At 39.4% G+C, this 11,276-nt stretch overlaps 1 protein-coding gene across 1 annotated transcript; it reads right to left on the bottom strand.

The window, feature by feature from the left end:
• Positions 1-1,602: 1,602 nt before the first annotated feature.
• gata1a (GATA binding protein 1a) lies at positions 1,603-5,353 on the bottom strand. The gene is made up of 6 exons (XM_041981625.1): positions 5,153-5,353; positions 3,617-3,851; positions 3,022-3,528; positions 2,525-2,670; positions 2,321-2,446; positions 1,603-2,234 (listed from the first exon to the last, which is right to left on the bottom strand). Exons 2-6 carry the CDS (start codon positions 3,828-3,830, stop codon positions 1,950-1,952), a joined length of 1,278 nt encoding a protein of 425 aa, XP_041837559.1. The 5' UTR covers positions 3,831-3,851; positions 5,153-5,353; the 3' UTR covers positions 1,603-1,949.
• Between the last annotated feature and the right edge of the window lie 5,923 nt (positions 5,354-11,276).

Raw genomic sequence — 11,276 nt, forward strand, 5'->3', positions numbered from 1 at the left:
AAAGAAAAAAGTAAGGTTATATGATGGTAAGTAGCTTGACTTTGGTTTAATCAAAGGGGGAAGCAGCTGATGAAAGCATAAAACCAAGCATGGAGTCAACCCGGGACAGGCAGTCCAGCTTTTTGGTAGGGGTCCTCGGGGAAAACAGGCTGGGAACCTACAGGCCTACGACACACTGCAGCCTTTGCTCTCTAACCGACAGGGAGTGTGAGAGTGGCGACGCCAACAGCAGGTGGATGCTTCAGGCTCTGGGGCCTCTGTGATAACTTATCAGCCATCTCACAGTCCTGACTGAGCAACCCCAGCCCTGCTGCTCAGCATAAAAACACATGACACACACACACTCACAGCTTTGTGCTGGTTCACTGCACGGCTTTTTAAACGCACCATCAAAGAAGCTGCATTCAGACTAAACTAAAACTGCCATGTTTCCTGGTTAAAGTATTTCGTCTTTGTTTTCTGCAGCAAATGCCGTCAGAAACTTTGCACCAGTCCTCTAATCTAATCTACCGGGACATGACCACAAGTGATTATTATGAAACAGCCTTCTCTGCTTTAATAAATGGGATTCCTCCACATAAACAATCACAGTAGTCCAGCAGATGTGGAAACTGCTTTCATCCATGTAGGATTTAATGCATTTAAACTTTGAACTTTACTCCATTATTATTATTATTATTATTATTATTATTATTATTTTTATTATTATTATAATTATTATTACTATTATTATTATTATTATTATTATAATTATTATTACTATTATTATTATTATTATTATCATTATTATTACTATTATTACTATTATTATTATTTTTTATTATTATTATTATTATTATTAATATTATTATTATTATTATTATTATTATTATTTTTATTGTTATTTATTTATTTTTTTATTTCTATTATTATTAGCTTTAGGATGGAAACATAGTGGCTGTTTAATAATAGTTGTAAAACAGTGTTCAAACCGCGGCAGCTGCCACATAACATGATAACTCATGAACCACTTGTTGATGACTCAGGATTATTAGGTTTTTATGTAATATATAAATGAGGAAATATAAGAGAGACAACTTTCCTTCTATTGATTTTAAAATATTTGGTATTACACAATATATTAGTGAGATATGAAATTATCACAGCTTACATGCGCATTTGATGCTCATCTTTCTCTGGGAAGAAGTGAAGAGCATCCTCCCCACAGGGTCTGGTGTTTGCAGTCACGATGGTGGATAATTAATGTGTTGAAAATCCTCTTCAAAACATTCACAAACAACAAACACAAACATGGATTTTTGATTGTGTGCATTAGTAAAACAGACGCCCTGTTGTTCACCAACTGGTTGAGCCAGTATAAATATAAAGCAGGTGTAAGTGTGGCACTCAGTTAAATGTTTTCACTTCTGTGGAAAGGGGGATTTGCATACCCGCTACATACAATTACACTGTCAAAGTGGAGCGCAGCCTGCACAAAGGCAGGACTATGTCTGAGCAGAGGAGAACAATAACACCACACAGGAGGCTTTTCTGTGGTCAGGCCCCTGAGCTGAGAATTCAAATGACTTAAAACAAAGGCTTTCATTAGTGCAATAAGTCAAATCTTTTTTTCTTCCTTTATTTGTTTTAGTATCAATTATTTAAAAACATAACAGACCCTTGAAACATAAAACTAAATGTATAGTTTCAAATTATGAATAAAACAGGAATCTTCACACACATGTGGTTGTCAAATCAGATTTTTGTTTGTATTTACAGCTGAAGAATCTTTCTAATCAGCGTGTTTATACACACAGTAATCTCAGTGGAGTGATGCTATCTGATTTCACACGTGATTATATCAACAAAAATACATTTTGTGATAAAATACAGTGAAAATAAACAAATCTTCTTTCATATGATGTTACCTATGTACAAATGTTAATGCCACTGTGATGGAAGCTGTGTCATCACACCAGCGTGGGCACCATGCCGCTGTTGAGGTGGTGTGGGTAGGGTAAGCTGCTGGAGGGGTGCAGGGGTGATGGCGTGGGGATGAGGTGTGGCATGTGGCTGTAGGTCAGGAGAGACCCGGGGCCGAGGGAAAAGGGCCCGACGTCGTCCAGGGAGGTGGGCTGAGCCACCTCTGAGAATGGCTCCAACATGGCTGCCTTCTTGCTCTTCTTGTTCTTGTTGGAAACTTTTCTGTTGCGTGTTTGAATGCCCTCCTTCTTCATGGTGAGAGGCCGATTGACCTGAGAAAAAAAGAAGAATTTTAGTTTCATCCTGGAAAAAGCTGTCTAATGAATGTGAAAAGATTTTGTTGTGATGAGCGACTCACATTGTGCAGCTTAAAGTAGAGTCCACATGCGTTACACACAGGCTCTCCGTTGGCATTGCGTCTCCACAGCGTTGTTGTGCTCGTGTGGCAGTTGGCACACAGCGTACCTGCACGCTTGCTGACAATCTGAAGCACAGAAAATAAAATAATCACAGTTTCTGAACCTGTGAACAGTCCAGAGAGGATCCAGGAAAGGGATCATACCAGTCTCTTCTTGGGCCGGATTAAAGGTCTGTTTTGGCCGTTCATCTTGTGGTACAGCCCACAGGCGTTGCACAGGTAGTGGCCTGTGCCATCCCGACGCCACAGAGGCGTAGCTGTGGCTCCACAGTTAACACACTCTCTGGCCTCTGTTGAAAAGCATAAAGACTCAGTTATCCCTGCATGCTTTGTGCGATATCTGAACCTTTTGCTGCATTTACTTGCAGATGCTCAGTTGGCATGGAAGTTGAGATGTTTGCAATTTTATTCTGTGAGTACCATGAAAGCAATTCAACTTCTTCCTCTCATGAGACACCAGTCTACCATTTCTTTTAAAATCAACCCTGAAGAGTTTTATTCCAACCTGTGTAAGTCAGTCTCCTAAGAAGGATTATCATGATACAATCCAAAGGTTTCTGTCTCAAATGTCTTTTATTTTTCTCATTGACAGATGCTTGTTAGATTTTCTACCAAAGCAGATCATATGACAAATTGTTCACCTGGAGTGGTTGACCTCATTTTGTTGCGGAGTTTCGGGGAGTACGAGGGGCTGATCCAGGCTCCAGCGCTGGAATAGAGAGCAGCAGAGCTGTACTCCTGCGGCCCGCTCATGTATGAGCTGTAGGGGCTCAGCATGTGTGGATGGGAGTGGGATGATGGAGTGTACAAACTCCCAGCCGCAGGAGTCAGATTCAGAAAGCTGCTGCTGGCCCCCGACCCACTCAGCGGGCTCAGGCGCTCTGCTTTGAGGGCCTCCTGGAGCCGAGGACTCTCTCTGCCCTCTCTGCTGGGGGATGAGTATCCATCTCTGGAGTTGGTAAAAGAGGAAGAGACCCCGGGGGTGTAGAGAGAAGTCGGGGTGTGCGAGTGCAGCGGGGTCTTGGTGAGAGGGCTGCTGCTCCAGGTGGAGACAGCTGGGTTGTAGGGGGAGCTCAGGGAGTGGCTGGGGGGCCCGTCCAGCAGCTGAAGGTTGCTGAGGAGGCCAGGTGAGGTGAACACCTGTCGAACTTTGGAAAGAAGGACAGAAGGGAAATAGTCAGATTTAGAAAATGTAGGAAGAGGTGGATTTCTTTGGTGACAGTGGTTGGTGCTCACCAGAGCTATGTCTGTAGGTGGACGGCACCCGGCTGTGGCTTTGGCTGGGGAAGAAAGAGGGCAGACTGGTGTAGTCAGGGTCCTGACCAGAGAAGAAGGCCTCACCCTCTTCTCCAGGAGGCAAGAGGCCAGGATCAGAGGAGAAACCGGCCAGAGGGTCTGAACTGAGCAGAGCAGGAGACATCCAGTGGGATTGCTCTGAAGAATCTTCCATGCTGGTAGGGAAAGTCTCAACCTAAAGCAAAACCAAATTCACTTCAGTTTCACACCACTTCCTGTACACACAAACACTCTCTCATCTTCAAGGTCAAACTCAGAGGAGACTGAGAGGCTTTGACTTTGATTGAAGCCGATGCATTATCACCAAGCTCTTCACTTCAGAACAACCAGTGCAACTTGAAGTTATCACAAGATCTCTCGACAGCAGGCTTTTTCAAACTTCCTTTTCTAGGATCCTCATTTGACTGTGGCTGAAAGTAAAAACTAAAAATAAATGTCTATAAATGTAGTGATGCAGCGAGTGACCAAACGGTTGCAAAATGGCCTTAATATAACAGGTGTGCCAGTTACAGGAATGCTATAAAAGCGTGCTCAGGGACGTCCTACATGCTGGACAAATAGCACAAAACACAAAAATAAAGTTGTGTTTGCTTTCTATTTTCTTCTAGTCCAATTTTATTAAAGACTTAAGCAAAATTATGTGCTAAAAAATTCAAACTCCTGCTTTAAAATATTTAAATACCCCAAAGAGAAAATAAAGCAGCAAAGTGATGTGAGCAGCAATGAAAGCCAAGGCCGCTCCCGCTCAGTATCTTTACAGGAAAGAGAGCAGGCTGATAGTGTCTGATAAAGTCTGAGAAAATCTGATAGACACAATATTATAATGCTAAATATATCCAACTCCACTGATACAGCATGACCCCCTGATCTCATCTGATTAATAGAAATCTGTCGGAGGAGTGTGAAAACATGGCGGGGTGAGACAGCACGGTCATGGACGGCTGGTCAGATGAGTCAGAAAAACAGACAACAGGGTGAATCTTTTTCAATTCAAACAGATATAGTTTATTTAAATGATTCCTTGACTGGAACATATTAAAATTTCATACAGTTTGTATTAAATTAAAACTCCATAAAATGGTTTCAATGTTTTATTTGGATGCAAAATCATCTTGAAGCTATTTAATAATTTGACTTAATTATTTTAACCACTCTTACCATTAAGATAGGCCAATGGAAATAGATTTATCAGAGGATTTACGTAAAAAGAAGTGCATTAAAAGTAATAAAACCTGGGACTAGAGTTCAGAAGAAGTCCATAGTGAGATGGAAACAGACTTTCTCTCATCTCTCTGCAAAGTTCTCACCTCTCGTATCTCTACAAGTCGCAGTCGATCAGCCAATAAATGGCCTGAAATGATTAGAATCATCACTAGTGAAACTTTTAATCTACAATACCCCTAAACAGCAGAATTAGCCATAATACACTGGTATCTGCTGGATATGAGACCAAGAGAAGCAGGGAAGGTTACATACCTGAAAGGATGTGACCGATGAGGGAGGTGGGACTCGGGGTCAGTTCGGCTGAGTGTCGACCTCGGTGAAGGCTGATGGCTACAAGAGCAACTTCTACAACCACCAGCAAAGTTTAGGGCTACGAGACAGTCCGTGGGAGGGGTTGGAGGCAACTTTTTGAAGAAGACACACCTCTCTGGTCCACAGAGAGACAACATGCATGATGGCAGATGTCCCACAGTGACAGCCGTAAATTTAGAATCACATTTAACTACGTAACTTATCCAGAAAACACAAATAATGTTTCTTATCAAGGCTTTATGTTTGTCAGACATGCGTGAGAAAAGGTGAAGGAGTCAGCTTTAAATCTTAGTTCCTCTGCTCTTCCTTTATGGGTGCTGCTTGTGTAGTATTGATAACACGTATGTATCTCGGATGATTTCCACAGAGGAAGCTCCACATATAAAAAAGCAAACCACGGACATTATCAAACCATTGCAGGTAGCTGATGGACAGGAATGTTTATTTATGTGCAAGATTTAAAAGTTGCACAGATACATGATCACATGCAATAAAAATGTTGTTTCAGGTTTGCAGTGAACATGGAAGCTTTTTGTCTGTTAATTAAATGTGCATACAGCCCCTGATAAGAACAAGTCCTCATGGAAAATAGCTTCACAGACATTTAAACAAAGCAAATATAAAATGCAAAGACTATTTCTTTGTGGTCTAGCAAAGCTTAGAATGGAACACAGTAATGCAAATTGGGAAATAAGCTGCAATCCAAGGGAGAGATATGGTCTGGACACAGCCTGGTAGCGCACAAGCCCAACTCTGTCGCGGTCATTTGATAGTCAAAGCAGCTCCCCAACTTTCCTCTCTCTTTGTCCTTTTACAGTTTTCAGGGAAATCAGGGGAGGAAAACAGTTGGCAAGAATTAATTATTTTTTTCTCAGTCAACATTTTTCCAGAGAAACTGCATCAGTTAGATGCAAATCAATATGTGGGCGATGGCACTTGTGGTGGAAATTTATCATAAAATCCAGCCAGCTTTTGTAACTTGTAACTTCACAGTTACTTAAACTCAAACTTCTCCTCCAACAGAAGCAAACTGTAGAAATGGTTCAGGTCAGCTGCATCCAACGTTCCAGAAGATGGAAACCAGGAAACAAAGTGGGACTAAAATTTCCTCCTCATGAAACCTCAGGTGATGTTCTCTTTGTTTTAGGGAATATGGAGGAAGTCGCAGCCATGCACATGCAACAATTTCACTTTCTTTTACTGACAAACTTATCAACTGATTTAATGCGTGTTTTGTCTTAATTACACAGCAATCCAACGTGGAAGCAGCAGAAAATAAAAGCTGATTCTAGTTTAAGGATATCAACCTGTAAGTTGCTGCCTCACTGGGTTTAAAGCCTGCTTGTAAAGTGAAGCAAATATTCATACAGGAATCGCCTGGTGCATGCTGGGTAGCGCCCAACTGGCCATGGCCCTGAGCAGGACAGATAGGAGGGTAATAAGTCATTCTTTAAGTTGATCCCATTTTCTTTTTTAACTTAGCTTGAGCTGTGTTATGGATGCCAAAATGAAAGAGGAATGAGCTGCAGTGTCATAAGGAGGAGAGTGAGATGGGTTGTGAGTGGACAGCAGGGCAGGGATGTGGCGGCCTGCGCTGGCCTGATAAAAGCTTATCAAGATGAGAGGAGGAGGCCAGGAATTACAAGCTGTTACACAGCAGCAGAGACAGAAAGATGGTGGTAGGTGCTGACCCTTGGACCCTCCAACATGTCTTTAGATGTACCACACACAGCTGTAACATGCTGAGGGGACAGTAGAGTGTTGTGGGACAGTTAGGAGGTTGTAGAGCTGTCGCTACAGGGTGATGGACGGCATCGTGTGTCACATGTGGATTGTGAGGACAGCCTTCAAATTCCCGAGAAACGGGCTTCTGTGAAGGCGGTGGTCTTATCTCTGCGGTGCAGGGCTGCAGCAGCAGTGCTATACCCAGGAGAGCTCTCCCTCTAACACCAACCACCACGTCCCTCACTCGCATCACGTTTTGAATGGTTAGGTTGTGTTTTTAGTCTTGCTGGCACATGACCTGGATCTGCTTGTGATGTTTTGTGGAGCAGATGTTTCTCAAGTGTGTTTCTGAAAAATAAAGCTGGACACGTTTATTCCATGACTGAGTTCGTGTAATCTCAGACAGCTTTAACATGACAGACATGTAAGGATGAGACCATCAGATCTGGAGTTATTTTCCTTCCTCTAAACGTGGTGCACATGAAGTATTATTATGTGTAATATTCTTTTTACTTGACATTGAATTTTTACGTTAGCTGGTTCCTGCTTGTTACTGAAATGAGATGATGGAAGTCTCTGTGCTGTATATTTATCATTTTACTTATTTATTTGTTATATTACCTTCACATTAAATAGAAATAATCTGTTTTACATAAAAATAACAGAAGTACATCATGTTAGAAAGGAACAAACTAAAGAAACTGGTTTGACAGAAACAGGTTATCGTTAAATCTTAGCAAGACAAAGACAATGCTATTTGGTAATTCTACAATTAATACACAGTAAACAATAATAAATCAGCATCATTATTTTTATTTTTTACATAATTATTTATATATTTATATGCTTATTTAATTAATCATTTAATATCAAATCAGTTTAATTTGAGTTAGTTGTGTAACTTATGTAATGTAAAGGTAAAGCTAATTCTTTTACCTGGTAATTGTGTCCTGTGGCTTTAAGAGCAGGTGAGTCGCTGCGGAGCAGGAGGATGTTTTATGTTTTATACCTGTGAAGACACATGGTGACGCGTGAGGAATAAACCTGTTATTTTCCTGAAAACAGGACTGGGTGGAATACCAAACAGCCCAAATAATGTTCAAAGCTAAAAACGATCTATTTCCAATAAATATGCAGAAATATTTCACTATTCATGAAGGACGCTGAGATTTAAGGGGGATGAACTTAAATATTCCCTTAATTCTCACACGCAGGAAAGGTTTGTGTGTTTCTGACAGTGGGGTGAGGCGATGGAACAGGTTCACCATGGAGATGAAGCAGCATCCAAACATGAAACAGTTCAAAATAAGGCAGAAAGACATTATTTTTCAGAAACTTATTTACATATTGTATTTGTGTTTTTATACTGGTTACTTTTTTGTTTTATTTTTTTCTTTCTCAATGTGCATGTGTGTACACATCGTGTGTGAAGGTATATTTTACATTACGTATATGTTTTCTAGGTATATAAAGTATATATATATATATATATATATATATATATATATATATATATATATATAAAACATTTTATTTAAAAGTGCCTTTCAAAACACCCAAGAACATTAAAATAGTTAAAAAACAATAAGTACAAAACAAAACAGAATGGAGGACAACGTAAAGATGGAGGGTGACTAGATGGCGCAGGACTGTCTGAACAAATGTGTTTTGAGTTGTGATTTGAAGAGAGGAAGAGTGTGTGTGTGTCTAAATTATGTTTTATTAATGCAAATCTTATTTAACTACAAATATCAGGCATCAGCATCTAGATGGGTTTAAACCAGGAAGTATACTATTATTTATTATAATATTATATACTGTAATATTAAAACATGATAACATTATGTGCTACAGTGGGAGTTCACACGCTGTACTTCTGCTCACTCCTTTTCAAAAATGTGTTTGTATGTCTTATATATTTTTCCTAATTGTTTCTTCTCTGTTTTTTTTTTATCTATTTTGTCTTTCATATTTATAATAAAATCAATCACATATGGTAAAAGGGAAGTTTATTTGAACTGACCAGCTGCTCCTGCAGGTATGCAGGTCCAGCAGGAAGCTCAGAGGGGACGGAGGACCTTCTCCATTGTTGCTCCACGGCTGTGCACAAATCTGCCTGTGCACATTAGAGAGTCTCTTTTTTTCCTGCTTTTATTTCATTTATTTATTTTATAGTCTGTTTTAAATGCCCTTGGTACTGCTTCCTGCACCCCACTGCAATGTGTTTAATGTTTTATGTAAAGCACTTGGAATTGTCTTATCACTGAAATGTGCTGTACAAATTAATTTGCATTGCCTTCACTGTCCCTTCCTAAAACCCACTTATATTCTTTGAGACTTAGTTTTTTTTATTTAAACTGACATATTTAATTTAATTTAATTTAATTTAATTTAATTTAATTTAATTTAATTTAATTTAATTTAATTTAATTTAATTTAATGATCCTGTTTTCATGCTGTAAATTCTGCATTGGTAAGTATAATGTGATCCTGATTTGGATGCTGACAAATAAATAAACTTAGATTTGTGGAATCAGCCTTAAGTTTATTGTGAGCACAGCACAGCATCTCCCTTCTTCTCTGCTGTTATATGAGCAATTCTGAGCACGTCTCACGAAGTGATGCAGACGTCCACTCAGTGGAAAAACACGGAAGCACTGCGCAGCTTTTCTCTTTCCTCCGCCTGATGTGAACCAGTGGAGCAGCGGAAGCTTCTGCTGTCCTCTGCTGGCGGAGAAAGAAATAAAGCTGAGGTTCAGAAACGTTTCTAGAAGTTTGCTTGTTGCATTTTTTCCAGCTTGTGGTTTTCAGGTCTGAATTAGGAGGAAGAGTTTTAGTCTCTGGAACCAGCTGCCAGCTTATTTTAACCCTCTGGGCTCTATTTGACTCGTCTCTTTTGTTTTAAATGTTTCCAATCCCAGATTTTATTTTTATCCACAATTTGTTCCTATTGTTCACATTTTTATTGTTTTTATTTTTATTCTATTTATTTTCATGCTTGTGGTATTTTACTTCTTTGTAAACCACTTTAAGTTGCATTTTAATTTGCTGTATAAATAATGATGTATTGATTGGAAAATGCACAATTTGGTTTGTTTAGGCTACCTCAGTGGTTCCCAAAGTTTTTCTGCCCCCTTTTCATTAGTAAAAATATTGTCAGTCCCCCTTGATTCCACTACCACAATGTTTACCATGAAACATACGAAGAAATATAACACAAAATACTCTTTAGTTTACTGGCTGCTACTTTATTATTTATATCTAAAACCATGTCAGTGGCTGAGGTGGTGTGTGTTCGGCTCCTCGGCTACAGTGTGTTTAAACCTGGAGCTGAGCTTTCGATGAGACGGATGCTGCTTTAGTAAAGCAACTCTATTTACACAGTTAAGTCATTTATTTCCAGCATAATTAACAGGATTTTCTTTGTGTTCAGGATGAGACGTGGTCTCCTCCCACCATTAACCATTACCTGGTCACACCCGGGGTGAGACATGACTCATCATATTTTATTGTCTTTTTTTTCTTCTTCTGTTGGTATTGAAATGTCTTTTGTTAATTCACCATCATTTCTCCACTGCTACTTGCCACATATTGTCCATGTTTTGCCAACAGGGTAAAAACTTTGGCCTAACTGGTATAACTCCATCCAGTTTGTAAAACCACGGGACTAAATGTAAAAAAAAAAAGAAAAAAAAATATGCATAATTAATTTTTCAAATAAAAAAAATAGTTATAATAATTTAAATACTGTCTAGTTTTTCCCCACTGGATTTTAACAGAGTCTAATTTTTATTCTCTACTTAACTAAAATATTTGAATCAGCTGTTTCTTTGGGGATTTTTTGTTGAAGTGGAAAAACGTACACACACACACACACATACACACGTACTTTTTGCTGCTGTGGTTGTTTTTTGTTTTTGTTCATGAATTTCACAGTGTGCAGGTGCTCCTCATGATTGTCTGCTGTGTTTTCTTACAGATGTTTTCTGTTTCTTTACAGGTGAAGCAGCTGGTTGTCCTTTTTTTCTGTTTGTGGTTGTTTTCTATTTTTTTGCCACTTTTTATTCTCCTTTTCTCTTCTGTTTAGTCTCCTACTCTTGTCCCATCGGTCAGGTCCAGCATTAACATGTAAATAAGGAGCCTTAAGTCGTATCCAGAAAGCTTCTCTTGGTAAAGCAGATTTGTTCTGCACAACATGGCAGCCAGATGATTATCCTGCCGACATGATGTTCGACAGGACAAGTAGAAAAAAAGAAACAGAAAGCAGCTGTAGCCAGCTAGTGGACGTTCAGACAGCAACACACTTTCTCACCAAGAATAAAAACGTTTCATCACTTTG

This window comes from Melanotaenia boesemani, chromosome 3 (assembly GCF_017639745.1).
Source record: "Melanotaenia boesemani isolate fMelBoe1 chromosome 3, fMelBoe1.pri, whole genome shotgun sequence".
In the NCBI taxonomy this organism is placed as follows: Eukaryota; Metazoa; Chordata; class Actinopteri; order Atheriniformes; family Melanotaeniidae; genus Melanotaenia; species Melanotaenia boesemani.